Source organism: Pristis pectinata, chromosome 3 (assembly GCF_009764475.1).
Source record: "Pristis pectinata isolate sPriPec2 chromosome 3, sPriPec2.1.pri, whole genome shotgun sequence".
In the NCBI taxonomy this organism is placed as follows: domain Eukaryota; kingdom Metazoa; phylum Chordata; class Chondrichthyes; order Rhinopristiformes; family Pristidae; genus Pristis; species Pristis pectinata.
In genome coordinates this window covers 42,077,053-42,097,299 of record NC_067407.1, presented here as the reverse complement: position 1 = coordinate 42,097,299, position 20,247 = coordinate 42,077,053, and the positions used below count along the sequence as shown (strand labels likewise).

General features: G+C 36.6%; 1 protein-coding gene across 1 annotated transcript in view; it reads left to right on the top strand.

The window, feature by feature from the left end:
- The window catches only part of efcab7 (EF-hand calcium binding domain 7), a 51,546-nt gene that overhangs the window by 866 nt on the left and 30,433 nt on the right, over positions 1 to 20,247 (top strand). The window contains exons 2-6 of the mRNA XM_052011384.1: positions 300 to 475; positions 4,460 to 4,671; positions 6,961 to 7,047; positions 11,217 to 11,406; positions 12,399 to 12,523. Coding sequence (XP_051867344.1) covers positions 301 to 475; positions 4,460 to 4,671; positions 6,961 to 7,047; positions 11,217 to 11,406; positions 12,399 to 12,523 — 789 coding nt within the window. The 5' untranslated portion in view covers position 300. The remainder of the gene's footprint in view (positions 1 to 299; positions 476 to 4,459; positions 4,672 to 6,960; positions 7,048 to 11,216; positions 11,407 to 12,398; positions 12,524 to 20,247) is intronic.

The following is a 20,247-nucleotide window of genomic DNA, read 5'->3' as shown; positions in this document are numbered from 1 at the left end:
GTCCCTGCTGCTGCCTTGGTTAAGATTGGTTAAATCAGTGGATCACCATTTGAAACTGGGATCTTCAAAATTTCCAATAAGTCCTCACTTTATAGACATTCAATTTATTAGTAGATGATATATTACAACAAGTATCATAAATTATAAGTTTGTGATACAAAGGCAATTTTACCATGTTACAATTCTTTACTGGCTGGCTGATAGTTTAATAATAGCCTGTATTCCATAACAACCTTAACACACTGAACACCTACTGACTGAAAAATTTAAAATGACATAATTCTTTGTGACTTTTCCAGAATGTCCAATCGGCAAGGACGGATCACACCTACTACAACAAAATCAGCACAATCTGAAGCTGGCAGATCTCAGTACAATGAAGAAGAGACTTTTTACAGAAACTGCAGAGCAGCTTACCTGTCAGTATTTGGTACCAGTTTGGAGAATATCACTTCCGAAGATCAACTCTGCCTGGGTAACTTTTATTTAATCAAGTTTATATACTTTGCTTTTAAATTTGCGCTTTACAGTCAAACGGAAAAGATATAAACACCATTTTAACGTCCTTTCAGTGTAGTATTGGAAGATGATAGATGAGAGAAAGGGAGATAACTTTAAATCTAATTGCTTTATTTATTTGACCAATGTAGAAATTTGGGTAAATTCACTGCTTGTGAGTAAACAAAATGATTAGAAAAATAGTTGAGCAACATTTTTATTATGAATGTCTGAAAATACCAGAGCACATCATTGTAGATGTGGGAAATTTGAAATAGTGGCAGTTCCTAAGAATTCTGAGATGAGTCAGATTAGTTGAGAGCTAACTGGATTAATCCTACAGTGACCTTTCATCAGAAGAATGCACATGACTTAATGTGTTATGTTCCTTGAATGACCATATATAATGAATGCAGAAGAGGAATAATGTCTAAAGGAACAATTAATATTTGTATGTTCAATCCTCAGAAACAGCTAGTAAATTATTTTGAAATGTAGCCACAGTTTTTTTAGGCAAATTGCACAGAGCAAATGGAAAAATAGATTAGTGGCTAGTTATTACATTCTGGTGGTGTTGTCAGGCCAACAGAAGAACCCTTGGTTCTATTATGTTCTGCTTGATAAATTGGTTGGATTTTCAAAAGACATTTGATAAGGTGCAAGAAGATGACCTCTAGTAATTGAATACTACTTTAGTTCTGCTCTGCAGAGGATTGTAGCTTGGTCTATAGTGGGTGGACAAATGGCAGGTAAAGTTTAATATGGGGAAATGTGAGATTATGCACTTTAATAAGAAGAATAGAAAGACGGATTATTTCTTAAATGGTGAGAAACTCATAAATGCTGATGCAGAAGGATCATGAGATGCAAGAAAGAAAACATGCTGGTATATCAGGTATTTAGGAGAGCAAACATTATTACAAAGTTGTTGGAGCACGTAAGTAAGGAAGGCTTGCTAACATTGCACAGAGCTCCAGTAAAACTTCCTTTTGTGTACTATGTGCTGTTGGGTCTCTGTCCAAAAAAACAAACTGGAATTCTACATTGTTACAGCCCTTTTTGGAAAAATGACATCATTGGATCTATTTCCAGTTTTTGATGTTGCTACAGAAGGATATTGTCTCTTTCCATCTGTATTCTGAATATCCCAGTTTAATCATAAAACAACTGCAGTTCCTGGAAATCTGAAATAAAAACAGAAAAAGTAGCAGAAATCTCCCCTTAATCTTTCACTCCAAAGGGTTTGTAGACATTTCTTTTCAAGCAGTAATTTGGAAGCTCATTTTAAAGTAATTGAGTTTGGAGTTAGAAATTTCATGAGAAGAACATTCTGAAAATATCCTGAGGGTCTATTGGGAAAAGAAATTAACTTCCATTTATTTATGATCTTTAATATTGCAAATTGTCCCAAGTGCCTCACGGGAGCACCCTCAAACAAATTAATTGATGGCAAGCCTTGTATAATTGAAATAATAGGGCAGATAACCAAAAACTTGGTCAAAAAGTGCTCAGATAAAGTAACTGAGGTAATTGTGTGCAAAAAGGTTTAGAAAGGGCCTAGAAACATAATTATATACTCTCCTGTTTTAATTTAATCCAAGTCTCTATGTATTGACATTATATTTATTTGTAAACAAGTAGTCACGATGGATATGGTTTGAATGCACATATGTACTAAAATTGTGTGATAATGCAGGGGTAAAGAATTACAATTGATTAAAACTTCATGAGTGTTAAGGATAGAAAGTTCCAGTTCTCCATTATAATCTACCTTTTTCCACTTCTCCAGTTAGAGACAGCAAACCATGAACACTGATTAAAATGCTCTTTAGATAAATGGATTTGGCTATATTTTTTTGCTGGAATTCTGAGACTTTATCACCTAATACCAGGTTCGTTGAACTGTCAGTTGCATTTTAGTACTTATTTACGAGTTAGAGGAAACTGCCCTGAAATTAATGTCAGCTGTTGCTTGCTTGGTAACCCTTGTGCTTCTGAGTCAAAATTGGAAGTTTGAAGTCCCATCCCAGAGATTAGAGTGGAAAGATCTTGGCTGACAAACCAGAGCAATACTGTGTGATTGCTGCACTGGGAAGGAAGATTAAATTGAGGTCTTGTCTGTTCTTTCAGTTGAATGAAAATATCCCAAGGTCCTATTTTGACCTGGCCCTTGCTTATCTCTCAGTCAACCTCACTGAAAACATTGGTCTTTGTGGAAGCTTGGTGTGTGCAAATTGGATGTAGTGTTTTTAACATTATAAAAGTGACTGCCTTAAAAACAATTAGCTTTAAGATTAATTGGTTTATTAATGTCACATGTATCGAGGTACAGTGAAAAACTTGTCTTGCATATCGTCTGTACAGATCATTTCATTACAACAGTACATTGAGGTAGTTCAAAGTAAAAACAATAGCAAAATGCAGATTGAAGTGTTACAGTTACATAGAAAGTGCAATGCAGGTAGGCAATAAGGTACAAGGCCATAATGAGGTACACTGTGAGGTCAAGGGTCCATCTTATCATACTCGGGGTCTGTTCAATGGTCTTGTAACAGTGAGATAGAAGCTGTCCTTGAGCCTGGTGGTGTATGCTTTCAGGCCTTTGAATCATCTGCCCAATGGGAGGGGGGAGGAGAGAGAATGTCCAGAGTGGGCGGGGTCTTTGATTATGTCGGTTGCTTTACTGAGGCAGTGAGAAGTGTAGACACAGTCCATGGAGGGGAGGCTGGTTTCCGTGATGCGCTGGGCTGTGTCCACAACTCTCTGCAGTTTCTTGCGGTTACGGGCAGAGCAGTTGCCATACCAAGCTGTGATACATCTGGATGGGTGCATTGATTTAAAATTGGTGAGGGTCAAAGGGGACATGCCAAATTTCTTTAGCCTCGTGAGGAAGTAGAGACACTGGTAAGCTTTCTTGGCCCTGGCATCTACATGGTTGCACCAGGACAGGCTATCGGTGATGCTCACTCCCAGGAACTTGAAGCTCTCAACCCTCTCAACCTCAGCACTGTTGATGTAGACAGGAGCATGTGCACTGCTCCCTTCCTGAAGTCGATGACCAACTCTTTTGTTTTGCTGACATTGAGGGAAAGGTTGTTGTCATGACACCATGTCACTGGGCTCTCTATCTCCTTCATGTACTCTGATTCGTCATTATGAGATATGGCCCACTATGGTGGTATCATCTGCAAACTTGTAGATGGAGTTTGAGCAGAATCTGGCCTCTCAGTCTTGAGTGTAAAGGGAGTAGAGTAGTGGGCTGAGGACGCAGCCTTGTATGGCAGCAGTGTTGAGAATAATCATGGCAGAGGTGTTGTTTAACTATCCTTGCTGATTGCAGTCTGTTGTCAGGAAGTCAAAGGGAAGTGTTGAGTCCCAGATCTAGGAGTTTGGAGATGAGTTTGCTTGGAATTATAGTATTTAAGGCAGACCTGTAGTCAATAAACAATAGTCTAAAGTAGGTGTCTTTACTGTCCAGATGCTCCAGAGATAAGTGTAGGGCCAGGGAGATGGCATCTGCTGTAGACCTGTTTCAGTGGTAGGTGAACTGCAGTGGATCGAGATTATCTGGGAGGCTGGAGATGATGTATGCTGTGACCAGCCTCTCAAAGCACTTCATGATGGTGGTAGTCATTAAGGCAGATTAGCTTGTTTTTCTTAGGTACCGGGTTGATAGTGGTGTTCTTAAACTTAAATATTTAAACTTAAACTTAAAACTTAAAAAAGATAGCAGGTGGGAACCTCAGATTGAAGCAGGGAAAGGTCAAAGGTGTCTGAAAATACCCTCGCCAGCTGATCTGTACAGGATTAAGGACACGTCCAGGGACACTGGGCCAGATGCTTTCTGTGGTTTCACTCACTGGAAGACTGATCTTACGTCTGCAATGGTTGTAAAATGTTATATATAAATGCAAGTCTGTTTTTCCTTTTTTGGTTAATTGTTAATGTGCTTAAATTATAGCTCTCCAGCAAGCTGGAAGGAATCCTTCCAGAAAGACACTTGGAAAGTACTGGACTCAATTTACCAAGAAGTTAAATTTTGATGACTTTTGTGAGATCTTGAAAAAAGAACAACCGACAGATAAGAAAGAATTGATGAAAGCTTTCAGAAAGATTGATTTAAATAATGATGGATACATTGTGCAGGAAGAACTTTATAAAGTACTCACCACTGTAAGTGCTTTCTTCCTCCTCTGTTCAAAATAAATATTGTTTATTTTAAATTGAACCCAAGTCAGAAATTGAACCTTTCAGCCATGTTATCAAAAGCCAATGAACCAGTCCAATATATTCAAATGTAAGATCACAAAGTATGGTACAAATATTCCAACATTGTCTTAACTCAGTACTTGGACTTCTTTCCATGTAATTCTAAGCCTGGTTGGGTTGATTCGTGGACTTATTTCTGGATGGCAGGTGGGAATGACAGAACATAAGGAAGCTCTGCATCCCCACACCCAAACACCAAAATTGCTGCATCACGTCTCTGACCTCAAAAGGGATATTTGATTCTAAGCTAACATACAAAAGAGAGTCTCCTTTCTATCTCACCAATGTAATAGCCTTTTAAAAAAGGTCTGACTTTCTTTTCCTGAAGATGCCAACTCTTCAAGAGTAGTAATGTTTCACAGCAACTGGCGACCTTTTAATACCTTACCTCAATGCATCAGTTGAGTCTGATCCTGTTATTGCTAAGTATATATATCTGTGTAATTTACAGCAAAGGGTCACTGGAGAGTTATCAACAAAAAGAACCCTGGGTTTATTTGCTCTATCTTCTTTGATTTGAGCTGGTCATAACATTGGCAGTTCTGGTTCCATCCATTGTAGGATGATGATAAACCAATAATCTGTCTGATTGGTATGAGTCTTCAAATCACACATGCTATAAGGTTGATTTTTACACTTAGTGCATACAGATTTTTTTGAACTTTTCTATTTTTTCTCACGAGTTAACAGTATGAACGAGGAAGGAAGGTAGAGGAATACAAGAGAGGCAGGTGCTGCAATGCAGGGTCTCGACCATACATTTGCTTTCATTGATACTACCTGATGTGCTGAGTTCCTCCAGCAGTGTGTTTTTTTTTGCTGTAGAAGAATACAAGCCTGAGAAATTACAGAGGAATTTTTTCTCAAGCCACAAAGGTTTTAGCTTCCCTCTCAGATGAATCTTCCCATGGTGTTTTTACAAGAAGAACAATGTTTCAAGTGTCCAGGCAATATTTATATCTGAATAATGGGTTGTTATTGCATTACTATTTATGGGGCCATTGCTGTAGATGAATTGGCTGTTATATTTATTACCGAGCAACAATTACTACATGCCATGTTCTGAGGATCTTGTAAGATGCCATATAATTGTAAATGATGTTTTATTTCTTTGAGCAGTTAGAACATAGAAAAACTACAGCACAATTCATGCCCTTCAGCCCACAAAGCTGTGCCGAACATGTCCCTACCCTAGAAATTACTAGGCTCACCCATAGCCCTCTATTTTTCTCAGTTCCATGTACCTATCCAACAGTCTCTTAAAAGACCCTATCGTATCCACCTCCACCACTGTTGCCGGCAGCCCATTCCACGCACTCACCACTCTCTGAGTAAAAAACTTACCCCTGACATCTCCTCTGTACCTACTCCCCAGCACCTTAAACCTATGTCCTCTTGTGGCCACCATTTCAGCCCTGGGGAAAAGCCTCTGACTATCTACCCGATCCATACCTCTCATCATCTTATATACCTCTATCAGGTCCCCCCCCATCGTCCGTCGCTCCAAGGAGAAAAGGCCGAGTTCCGTCAATCTGCTTTCATAAGGCATGCTCTGCATTCCAGGCAGCATCCTTGTAAATAAGTCTGTCATAAGTCTTGAAAGTGCCCAACTTGGTTTTTCCACTGTTAAACTTTCCTGACTTGTTTGTGTTAAAGGACCAGGAATTTTAAGAACAAGAAAGGAACATTAGGCTCAAAATGCCAGTCCATTTTACATAGATCCCAATGTCACCAAACTGCTATCTTGGAATTTTTGTTTTGTAACTCCTTTTTCTTAATGGGGTTCATTAGATAAGATATCTTTATTAGTCACATGTACATCGAAACACATAGTGAAATGCATTTTTGCGTAGAGTGTTCTCATTACATTTGTTTTTCTTGGTGATTGATTTCATTTGTTTGGGAAAAGTCACCTTTGACTTCCTTTTATAATCCTGACTTCCAGTATTTAAAATCTGTGTTTAAAAAATTTCAAGTATGATAACTTGAGCCCTTTATGAAAAGGAACAAATTGCACAGAGCAGATTTGCTATTTTTTCACATAATCTTGTAAAAACTAAATGACATCATCTCAGCATTTCATTTCACATTGCATCTCTTTATTGCTGAAAAGTTTTTTGTGATAAGTTGATAAGTAATTTTTACATAGCATCCTGGTGCCACACAACCACTTGTGCCATTATTTTTCTGCAGAAAGGCGAGAAGATGACACATGAAGAAGTGAAAATGATTATGGATGAAGCTGATGTTAATAAAGATGGAAAACTAGACTATAATGAGGTATAGAAAAGTAACTTACAGTTTTTACATTGAGCACTCCTTACATTTATCTTGCTTCCTATGATATATCAAGGAGGAGTGTGCTATATATTTCTGGAAAGTATTGCAGCAGAACACATTTGCTTGGTACTTCAATGTTGCTTCAGGGCAACAAAACCCTCTTGATCAAGATCACATTGTCTATCCTGGCGCAATTGTAAAACATACTTTGATCTTTTCTCTGGTTTTGTCTCCTTCGAGCTTCTGAACTTATTCTACCATACTTATCTCTTCTTTGCTATTGTCTTTCTCAAATGACCATCTCCACTTACTTATTGTGATTGTATCTTTCCTCTTTTCCTTCAACACCCTCTGAATTTCCTGATTCCTCATCTTTTTTTTTCCTCATCTGTCTCCTTTTGAATTCAGTTTCTCCATTCTCCTCTAATTTGTCTGCCATCCAACTATTTTGGGCATCTGCCTCCATGTCAACATTCTAACCATATTCATGGATAACCTCTCATCCATGCCGTCTCACATTACCTCAAATACAAAAGAATGTGCTGCCAAGGTAAAAAGTCAGGTATGCTCTTACCAGATCCTGGAGCAGACATGAGAGACCAAATGGCCAACTCCTTCTGTTTCTTTTGTTCTTATTGGTATTGTCATTGTATTTTGTTCAAAGAGAATTTACAAGAGCACACAAAGCCTATTGCCACAATTGTAGTGGGGTGGGGGAAACCTAGTGAGGCACTTAGGGGACAGAAGCAGGGAAACTGAGGGACAACGACAGAATTAAGCCACTGCAGGGAAGGGGAGTGGCAAAGAGAAAACTCATGGGAAAGGTGATGTGTTTGCATGTGTGCATTGCTAAGTCCACATAGGAGAGCCTGGTCTCTAATCATTTTGGACCTTCCTGCCATTGGACCAAGACATTGCTCTGTTGAGACTATATGATAGCTAGTGTGCATCAGCCATTGAATGTTAAAAGAAATCACTTATAGGCATCTTCTGAAATCCAGATGGACTACTGATCAATAGTATTTGTTTGTGCATGCTCATCAATGAAGTAATACTTTGGCTGGTGGGATAAAAACCTGGATAAGTAAAATCATAAGTATTAATGGATTACTTTGAATATGCTGTATTATTTATTGTCATTACCAATTTAATTGCAGTTTATTATTGAAGTATGAAAAAAACCATGCATTTGCCTGAAATATTTTTGAACAAAAATACCCTAATTTGCCAAGCATACAAATGAAAGTGCATTCCTCAGCAAAACCTAAAATAAAAACTAAAGAGTTCATGCTGAACATAATGTGGAAGGTAGATGATTGCCATTCAGTGTTTTGGTATGGGAAAGTAGTTAATCGGTTGTAATTTTTCTGTTACCTGCAATGGGTGTGGGGTTATTTCCTTTTTTCTTCCAATGTTCTACAAGTTAGAAATTTCTAAATCTAATGGTTAAGAATTTGTTTTGTAATGTTTATATCATTTGTTGAACAATAGAAATTAAATGTAGGGTACACATTTTGCAAATGCAGATAGAATATATATCCAAATGATTAGAAGGTAATATACACAGATGAATTCCTGATATTTTTTCCAACAAGCAGAGCTATCTGCCAGGAATTCAAAATCCGAACATTATCCCTGTATTCTTAAGGACCATTGTACAAGAACTTAACCCCCCCTTTTAATTTAGTATAGAAAATGGCACCATGGTTAGTGTAATATAAATATGATGGAATTTCTCCTGGTCAAGGAAGAAACACCTCAAGGTTTCTTCAGAGACAGCAGTGCTGTAAATAACAGCTATTGGCGACTCATTTAACTATGTCTGTAAAAGGCAGCAGTATGATTTCTCCATAGTGACCAGAAATGAATTAGAGTTGTGCAGTTACTGATGCTGTGGAATCCACTTTTCTGTATGTATAGTGTAAAATCTACAGCACAGCATGTTATAGAATTACTACTACCTGAAGCTATATTGTAACATAATGGGATATTAGCATTGAACTGGATTTTGTGATTTTAAAATAATAGTGTGGCTATCAGTTTTCATCATTATTAAAGCAGAAACAACTCTGTGACTGCACACATACAGATAAATGTGGAAATAGTTGTCTGTTTCCTTGTTCCTTGCCTCAGTGGTGGATCTGTGATTCAACTACATAGCGTGTTCATGAAATTGCAGTACTTGGCTACCCACTAGACATGCTGGAGAAGTTAGGACTTTCTCATTCAAATATATTGTAATAGATTATAAGACATAATTATGATCAAATGGTATCTCCAGATCTGATTTAATTTTTATAAATGAAGTGTTTCACTTGTTCAGGTTTTAATTATTGCTGAAAATTTTACAAAATTAAGGTAATTTTACTTATTTTTTCAGTTTCTCTTTATGTCAACTATTTCCCCTTTCTTATATTGCTTTCTGAATATGACTTGGCATTGAATTAACTATTTCAACCAGCACTCGGTTCATACTGTTTGTGGCTCATCAATTCTATGTTCTGATTGGTTAAGGAGAAATACCATTACTTATCCTGTTTCAAAGGTCCCAGATCCCTTGCAGATACCCCTGGGAAGTCTGGACAAGGATAAAAAACAGCTGATTCCCTTTTTGTCTTTGACTGCAAAATCTGGAGCATTATATTCAAATGCCTTAATGCCCAAGTGCCTTTTATTGAAATTAATTTACTGATGATGAGGCTTCCAAATTGACCCATTTAAGCCAAGTGGATTTGTTTGTAATTTTATTTTAATATAGTTTTTGATCATATTTTCTCTTTGCTAAAAGATAGAGAGAACAAGTGACCAGCTCTCCTGGTACTTTTCAATGTCATTTACAACTGTACATTAGGAGGAATCAGTATCTAACCAGTCTAGTAATAAACTAAGTTTAATTTGCAGCAAAGAGGCCATCTTTTTTGGCCAATTAGTTAAGATTGGTAGTCGGTCCTATTCTAAAATACCTGTCGTGTCCCTGTGTTTCTTTTCCTTCTTCCTTCAGATATATATAACTTGAACTTAAACTTGATGTTACTAGCATTCTTTAAATTGGATCTAAACAGATCTAGCAGTCCAAAACAGACTTTATTTGCAACGATTGCTGTTCGGCTGTGATAAGTTGCACCTCAGTCCTGTGCTTATTGATCATTTTTAGCTTCTGGTTAAACAAAACCACAATTTTGAAATCCTCATTCATTTTCAAATCCCCCCTCCCCCATGGGCTCATCCTTCTCTATTTCTGTAATTTCATCCAGGCTTGTAACCCTCCAAGCTATCTGTGCTCCTTCAATTCCAGCCTCTTGTTCATCCCCAAATTTAATCACTTGCCATTGGCAGCTGTGCCTTCAGCTGCCATGGCCCTAAGCTCTGGAATTCACTGCCAAAACCTCTTGGCCTCTCTACCTCTCTTTCTTTCTTTAAGACGCTCCTTATAATCTACCAGTTTTACTGAACTTTTCACCTACCAAATAACAAGTGACTTAAGACATTTTGCTTTGTTAAATATGCCATGGAAATGTAAATTGTTGCAAAAGCACTTGATAAAATCTCAAAAGCTAAGTGATAAAAATTTAGCAGTTAGAATGAATCTTCTTCACAATAACATTGCAATCCTGTGTATTATTTAAAGGAGATTGACCATTTTAGGGTGTACTTTGAAGGTACACTTTGGCCATGATCTATCATTTTTGGTCCCAGACGGGAATGACATCTCTCGCACGTGCACAGGAACATCTTCCAGTCCTTATTGATATCCATTGAAATAATCAATTCTCATTCTCTTTCCAGTTTCTAAAAACTATAAACCTTCTCACTTTCTGCTACAATCTATACCCTTTTAAAATGCATGATTGTTGTCACTTAGTTCACTACCATTTAGTTTGCCTTTTCTCTAACCTGTTAATTTTAATCTTGGTAATGTTTTACTTTTTGGGCCTTGACAATTTATATTTACTTATGGACCTTGAACCTGTAGTGTGAATCCTAAATAGCAGATTTTCATTTAAATAGAAAATTCAGTATCTGAAACCTTCTAAAGAAGATGTTGTAGTTTTTTATTCCTGCAAGGATATGGAGGAGTAGATATTCTTTTCCATTTTAAGTTTACTGGAATTTGTTCATTATGCTGATTATGCAATCATTATACTGATTTATGTTGCACCTCTTCATAGTTTTGTAGATTATTTCTGATGACAATTGAAACAAGTCAAAAAAATGCAGTAGCAAGATTAGATGCTGATGCCAAGATGAAACAACAACAGTTTGGAAGTTTGACTTCACTTGAATGTTTATCCTCGCCTTCAACAAAGTCACTGCTGGGAGCTTCTCAAAATCAAGAGACTGAAACAATTCCCAGAAAAGGTAACACAGCCACAATATTTATTTTATATCATCTGCTACGTTTAGAGTGGAATGCTACTTTTTAAAAAGGATCAGTAGTTTAGTTTTAAAGATTTGTTACTTTATATTGTGGCGACTCACCGTACCGGCATCGAACCGGCTCTTGACATCACGAACGTCGTCAGAGGCCCCAATCCAAGATGGCGCGGGGCCCTCTTTCTCCACTGTCGGGCTAGGAAGCCCGTGTGCGGGAAGGTCAGGTGACCCGCGTGACATCAGCTTGGGAACTGTAGTGCGGGAAGCTTTCGGGTATTAAAGGCGCATTGCGCCCCTGTCGTTCATTTGACTTCTGACTTCAAACAATCGACTCTGTGTCTTCATTTCATAGTGTGTAGCTAGCTGCTACAATATTACAATTTTTGATAATGCTATGATAAACAACATAACCCATGGAATTACAGTAAATGCCAGAATATGCATATATTAAATATAAACTAAATTGCAATACACTGCTATCTTATGAAAATATTCAATCCTATGACCGGAAAATATTTTGTTGAATAGATTTAATTGGGTAACCTTTCTGGTTTTGAAGTAGCAGTTTGTAGCTTAATTATAGATTTCTTAAAGTGTCACTTCCAAAATGTATATGATGCGAATATATTGACATTCAAGTTTAAAAAGGTTCTGACATTCTTAATAAGACCAAGTCTCATGTTAGTTGTTTGGTAGATAGTACAGATGTGAAAGAAAAAATGGCAGTTTAACTCATGAAGTTTATTTCATTGGCATGATTATTTTAGTGTTTTGCGAATGGATGCAAGTGCACCCAAAACAAGCACATCTTTTTCTGATTCGAGGGATAGGAAATATATCTGGGGATGGAATTGCAATAATTGGGTCAAAGATTATATTTGTAGTATAGCTACGCCTTTTATGTTCCTCCAAGTTCTGTGATTCTTAAAATAATAATGTAAATATTGGTTCTCACTGCATTCCCAATTCTATTCCAGGTGATGGTAGATTTTCATCGAGGCCCTCAACTGCTCGAAGTCATAGGACCTCTGTTTCTTCTACCACTAACATGGGAGCTATCACTACAAAGAGCCTTAAATTGTCAGAGCCCAGAACAATAAAGGTAATATTCAAAGTTTCTGATTTCATTTCTTTGAAACACATCCTTTCATATAGTTAGAAATGAAAATTACAGATAATGGTAATTGTGCATAAATAAAAATAATGCATCAGAAATAAAGATTTAGGTTGTCTGTTTCTGGAGCAAATACTGATTTTATTTTTTGTTTGAAATCCAAATTCAGCATTGCACATATTATTGTTTATATCTTTAGCTATGTGTGTGTGTCATAGTAAGGTGATAATGGAGCTTTGGAAAGGTTCGTCTTGATAAAATGATATTGAAATAAAGGGAATGAAATTTTTCACAATTTCATTTAAACTATTTTTTAATCTGAAAATGTTGCATCATTGCTTTATGAAATCCTCAAGTAAAATGTAGGATTACAAAAATGTTATCGACCTACAGATTTGTGAGTCCATACTAAAAATAATAGCTCAATATAATTAATGTTATTTGCACCATTGGCCCTATTGAAAGAAGCACAGAAATGGCGCAGAATCCCTCAGGACACTATATGTCGTCCTTCTCAAGCTATTGTGGTGATATTATTGATTACTGGTTGCTCTAACATGAGATTTTGTGTATTTCTTATATTAAAATGGAATGAACATTTTTTCCTATTGTAGTACAAGTTCTGTGAATTTCAAAAATACTTAACAAAAAAATCTGTGAAATTTATTTGGAAAACAAAAAATCTGCAACTTCTGAAAATTTGAAATAAAAAAACAAAATCCTGGAACTATGTAGTGAGGCAGTCTGTAAGTGGTATTTATTTGCAAAAAAAATTCCCTACTTTTCCCCTTAATACATCAAGCTCACTCAATGCAACAATGCTGGCTGACCTTGGGTACCTTACCTACGTGGCCATTCTTCAAAATAAGCCTAGATAGTGTGTGGTGACATGCTGTTTGACTGACTTTAACAGGTGGTGCAGCTAAATTTTCAATGTCATGAATTACTTTACTCTTGTGTGAAGCTGTTACTATTCTTTGCATGTCAGTACAGAAAGAGTTGATATTGTACCTCCACTTGACAAAATCACAAAGGTGATAAAATACTATAAAAATGCTCTATTTGTGTGTTAAGATTGATAGATTTGAGAATGCTCCAGAGCAGTAAATCATCTTGATTCACTTCATAATATACTCAAGATTTGTTATGGTGATCATTTTAACTTCTTGGTGTGCTGCTGCTGTCTTAGAATTTTTAAAATCTAAACATGGGAAAAATTCCAAAAATATTAATTTGCCACCAAAGTCAAGTGGAATTAGGCAGTGCATGTTAACCTATAGAGCTCTTAAAGAATTGAAGAAATGCTTAGAAAAAAATACAGGAACTTATCCATTTCTTTAAGTGATGTGATTCTGAACCATATTAACTTGTAGGCCTAAATCTGTCCCTGATCTCTGCTGTGTTAGTAGTTTTATGTAAGATGATGCTAGGTCGACTTCTGCGTGAGGAGCAAGCGGATTTGGATTTTGCGGTCAGTGGCCAAGTGGCAATGCTTGCCACTGACCTTATAAAAAGCTACCCTGAAATTGCCAGCAGAAAAGATTTTTCCTTTCCCAATGCCATTTGTCAAGCATTGGCAAGAGAAGATTAAAAAGCCCCTAAGAAGGGAGAAAATTGAATTTGAAAGAAAATTTGAGTAATATCAAAACAAACAGTTTCTGTGGATATATAAATAGGAAGAAGGTGACTAAGGTAGATATGGTATCTCTAATTGGTAATAGGTTTATTATTGTCAAATGTACCAAGAAACAGTGAAAAGCTTTTGTTTGCATGCCATACAGACAGTTCTGTCCATACATAAGTAGATCGAGGTAGTATAAAAGAAAGAAAAACAGATTGCAGAATATGGTGTTACAGTTACAAAGAAAGTGCAGGTGAATAAATAAAGTGCAAGGGCCATGACGAGGTAGATTGAGAGATCAAGAGTTCATCTCTATTGTATAAGAGGTCTGGTCAGTAGTCTTATAACAGCAGGATAAAAACTGTCCTTGAGCCTGGTGGTACATGTTCTCAAGCTTTTGTATCTTTTTCCCGATGGGAAGGGGGGAGAAGAGAGAATGACTGGGTGGGAGGGCTCTTTGACTATGTTGGCTCTTTCCTGAGGCAGCAGGAATTGTAGATAGAGTCAATGGAGGGGAGGCTGGTTTTTGTGATAGACTGAGCTACATTCACAACGCTCTGCAATTTCTTGTTGTCTTGGGCAGAGCGGTTGCCATATCAGACTGTGATGCAATGACTTAGGATGCTTTCTATGGTGCATCTGTAAAAATTGGTGAGGGTCATTGGGGAGGTGCCAAAGGCTGAAGAATTAACAACACGAAACAAAGAAAGGGCAGCTATGTTAAATCAATGTTTTGTATCAGTCATCACCGTGGAGGACAACTGCAGATATCCCCAAGATAACACATGGGTTAATTTCAAATGTAGAAGAACTTGTAGAAATCCCTATCACAAGGGATAAAGTATTGGAGAAACTCACGGGGCTAAAGGCAGAAAAATCACTGGGACCCGAAGGCCTGCATCCAGGGGTTTTAAAGGATGTGGCTGCATAGATAGTGGACCCATTGGTTGAAAAATCACTAAATTCCAGGAGAGTATCAGTAGATTGGAAAGCAGTCATTGTAACTCCCTTGTTGAAAAAGGGAGGAAGACAGAAAGCAGGGAATTATAGGCTAGTTTAACAACATACTACAGTCAATAAGCAAAGAGAAAATAACTAACCATTTAAGAAAGCTGAAAATAATCAAATCTAGTCACTATGGTTTTATGAAAGGTATTTTCTTGTGTTCTTGTGTGATGTTTATTGTCCAGCAATAATGACGTAATCAAGCAGGAAGAATATTCTTGGATGTTCTTGGACAAACTGAGAAGTAAACACTTAATTTGTAGCAAAAATAAAGACTGGGACATGTGTGATATTAACGTAGAAAGCTCAAATATAAACTTAATACAGTTAGTTAATTTTAATTTTGAACTGATTATCTGAATGAATTGTTTATTTTTGAGGGGGCAGAAAGGTTGTTAAATAACTTGGTACACATTTAAAACCCATTAGCAAGGTGTAACGTTTTCAATTTTATTTTCACAGTGAGAGTGGTTCTTAAATATATCACTTCTCATCAGCTAACTGATTATACCAGCAATCTCTGCAAGAGGGCTCCTGTTGGTATATATGAAACTGCATGCTATCACAGCACCTTTTGAAGACAAAAATCAGAATAACATAATGGAAAATTAAGTCTGTTTTGGGCATTTAAGTATTTTGTATTGACTGGTGGATATATGGTAGAATAGAAAAGTGAGATCAAATTGAAGGGATAGGAAAGTAATTTTATAATTTTTTGGGAATTCTGCAAATCAGTTGGTTAAGTATTTATTGAATCTTTTCTGCACTTGGATTGAATCTTATAGCAAGTTTGAGCATCTGTCATTTGTAGCAGTGTTTGAAGTTATAATAATTTTGCTTTTTTTTTGTTTTTTTATTTTGCACTAGGCGAACAAAAAAAATTACAGAGAAGAAATATGGACTGTTTGCACATACTAGTTCTTTGCTTCAAAACTAGAAGCAACCTCTTTCAATTTCTGTTCCTAAGGGGTAAAGATAACATGATATTGACTTTGTAAAGTCAATATTTGTGTAGTGTTAATGTTGATTTTTTTTTCGTTTTCTTTCTTCCTTTCATCTCTTAACTTTGGTTATATTTTCCTTTCAACATTCAATACAATAACAGTTGTAAATGCTTGGAGAGAAAATTGGAAAATGCTACTGTTCTGGTTGTGAATGGGAGTCTGGAGACCTTCTGTAAAAATTGTGCGTTGATGATTTTTGTGCTGCATTGTGGAGAAATAACAGAGCCACATCTCACTTGACACCTTTCCCCCCCCCATACCTTTCAACCCCAAAACACAAAGGCAGCATAAATATATGATGAAACAGAAAAGATGTCATGCTTTCCTATATTGGATGTCTGAATGCAGGGTCTCAATGGGACCGTATTTCACATTCTCCTTCCAAGTAATTATACCCCTTAGGCTCTTTTGAAGATAATTCTACCCCATTAATAGCTTCCACCAAAAAAAGACATCTGATGCAAGAAAGGCCCTGGTGTTGTTTTGTTTTGAAACCATGTTTTGTTTAAACAATATGGCAAAATGTTGTAAATTTATTGCAGAATATAGTTGAGCTTGTTAAAGAATTACATATTAATTTCATATGAATTACCTGGCTGGTTAGATGTTTTTAGGAAGAACAGAAATAGTTATGTGCTACACAAGCAGAAATATTCCTTTCTTGAGTTTGTGCAAACCTGTTCCCATTTACTCCTGTTCAGCAGAGATTAGTTAAAATGACACGGCATTAGTACGTGCTTTTAGCTGGGGGTGGCAAACTCCTTTAAAAAAGAACATGTTAGCACAATAGCCAAGTGAAGTATATTTAAAAAAAACAGCTGCAACCGCATTTAAAATCTTTGCACCCCTTTACTCATTTGCAAACTGAACTGAATATTATGCCTGGGGCATAGTGATGTCATAATATTTAACAGCCCAGCCTCTGTCTGCTCTTTGTGATCAGTAGGTCTGTCTTGTTTTTAATCTTTTGTCTCTGATGCTGAAATTTTTAAAATAAAAAAGACATTCATAATGTATCGATCTTACAAGATATTATCTGTTCAGCAGAGTTAAAACAGATTACATTTTACTTGTAAATTATGATGAAAGTAGTTGGGTGACTTCATCAATCACGCTTCATTGCCGTTAACTGTGTGGAGAATATCACATGGCTTTTGCAGCAATTCTTACACAGGTGAGATTACAGAAAGTATCTTGATCACGAAGGGGGATGTTGGCTTGAATATCCTGATACTAATCAGATTTTTCCATTACTTGGTTTGATTGTTGTTCCAAGTGGTTTGCCTTAAAATGAATTTGGGTTCTAAATAGTCCAAGGGTTAATGTATTTTTAGACCAAAGACCATGGATTCAATTCCAGTCAATGCCGAGTTAACTAGTTTCAGCAGTAATGGCTCTGTACTTAATCCAGAGTTTCTGGGCTAGAGAAATAATAAAAAATCTTTGAGTCCGGAAGTTCATTGGTTATCCAGTGACCTCTGCTGGAAGATGCATCTGCACATACTGTAAAGTGTTCCATCTTTGAACAAGCTGGCAGTGTTCTCTATTTCAGATGGCACATGAGGCACCTGAGTGTCCATAGTACCTGGTATATCTATGCACTTCAAACTATGAGTCAAGCCCAGAGATAAACAGATATGTTAAATATGTTGCCTCCAATGGATTTTACTATATTATCAACTTTTAATTTGAACATTTAATTTAAAAGAAAGGTAAGAGTCGATGTAGATGTGAAATTTTCACTATTAATGCACATGTGAAGTGAAAGAAAAACAGTTTAAGAATGTATTTGTTTTGCTACAGTATTAGTGAACTAACTCACAAGTGTTGACTTTTAATAGCATTGACAGAAGTGTATCTGGCAAGTTCTTCACCAGATATGGGTGCAAATTTTTAAGAGACCAAGTTTAAAAAGTAATTGTTACAAGTGTTAAGATGAAATATTCTTACTCAAGGAAGTATTACCAACCTAGGATGGCTATTGAAGCTGACAGATTCTATGTGTTCAAAGTCTAAGTTGATGTGTTTCTAGTACGGCAATAGTTGAAGGATGTGGTTAACAAGTTGAGCAATAGGATTAAAATCAACAATAAAATGGTGGAGTTGTTGCACATCACCATGAAATATTTGTGTTTAAAGAAGTGTGTTTTAAAACTGATATGTTTGGACCTGGACATATTGGATTGGAACACATTTTCCTCCTAATTTCCTGGCTGAGCATCTCTATTTGAATAAATATGGACTCCAGTCTTGCACGAGATCTGGCATATGATTGGACAGGAGTTTTCCCTAGAAAGACATAGTTGGAAAGTGGGTGGGATAAGCCTTGGACTTAGTTATTCAGTTGCATTAGTGTGGGATTCTGAGACTTAGAGGTTTAAATACCTGCAGGCCACCGACTCCAGTCACAAGAATTTCTGACTGTAAATCTAAGTGGCTGGAGCGCCACCTGGTGCATTATCAGAAATAGAATGTCAGTGGAATGCTTTGTAAAATTATAAGTGACCCCTGCATTGCAACCATATTGATTATGTAAATTTGCCCTTACAGAATTCACAAATCACTACCCAAAAATTTCAGATGCAGAATTAAATTTGCTCTTAAGGAATGTATGTTGGAATAAAAGTAAATAAATACAACATTTATTTTTTTTAACTTGCATTTCTTGATACATGTACAGATGACACAGCTTCGTGTTATGGAAAATGGTGATACAGGATATTTTCTGGGAATGCAACACCTCCCCCAACCCTTGTAATGCAGGGGTCACTTGTACATTATGATGCTGCCCAGTTGTCCAGTTGTCCAGTTGAAGTATTGTTGATCTACCAGGACTGGGGATTGGATGATTCAGACTCCCCTTCCTCCATCTGTATTGGACTTCAAAATGAAAGATATAGTGGCACTGCTATGAAACACAACAAATTATTTTAAATGGGTGCAGCCAAGCAAAACATTATCTTTTTAAATATTTTGCATATCTTTATTTCATGGGAGAATGCATGAAACAAAACTTATACACTTCTAAGCCAAGTTCTGTCAATTTACTTAGTGCTTTCACTACTGTTTCAGAAGGGTGCAATGCATGCATTAGTAAGGTAGCACCTGCATGGATGGTACTGAGCGATTGATTAATAATGGCTGTTGAAAGTGCCTTGGCAGGAGACAAACCAAGGTAAACATAGGTATGAGCACCTTGGGCTTGTTCAACATTGTCTCGCATCAAGCAATTTTAAAAGAAACCGGGAAGGCTTTCAAACATTGTAAAAATTTATGCCTTAACAGCTGTTATATTTTGTGTGTCAAAGAAAATTATCAGTTTAGAGAAAAAAGGCTTCTGAAAGAGGCAGTGAAATGCCACTAAGTAGTGGGGTGTGGCCATTTCAGCAACGTTGTTGCCTGGAGAGAGCAAACAAAAGCCAAGTATTCCATTAAATTGGTGAAGTGTGATGGCAGGTTAGGGAATGCAGCACAGCGAAATGGTTATTGTCCAACATTTTGGTGAGCTTTCATTCTGAGAGTAGATTATCATGGGCTCCACTTTAGTATTGTGGGTTCTGTGACCAAGGGACCATGAAATTATTTTCTTCACCCAGACACAACTTATTCCCAAAGAAAATTCTTTATTACTATTAATGCTTCTGAAAATATTTCTCTTTATTTATTTAAGTGTCTTTTAAGTTGCCTAGAATATTCCATGTTATTCATGTTTTTGTTTAAACTTGTATGATTTGTCATAGATTAATAGGATGCTCTGAAGGTTAGCTGTTTTTTTTGAATAAGACTGGCGTACTCTGCGCTTTCAATAAAAAGTTTGCTGCCTTAGTATATATTTACTTGAGCACATTTTGTTTTGTTGTGGAAGATTAGAAAATAAAAATGCCTTTTTCCAAAACTTCCCTTCTATTGATTTTAAAACATTACAGGTCTGTGCCCCAAGCATTTTGCATTTCTGTCTGTGTATCTCCCAATCTCAGTCAGGCTGTCTTGAGAAGAGGTTGAGTATTGCTAGGTAAGCAATTTGAGTATATAATTTCAAAATGTTTACATATATTTTTTTAAAGATGAAGAAGATTTTAACT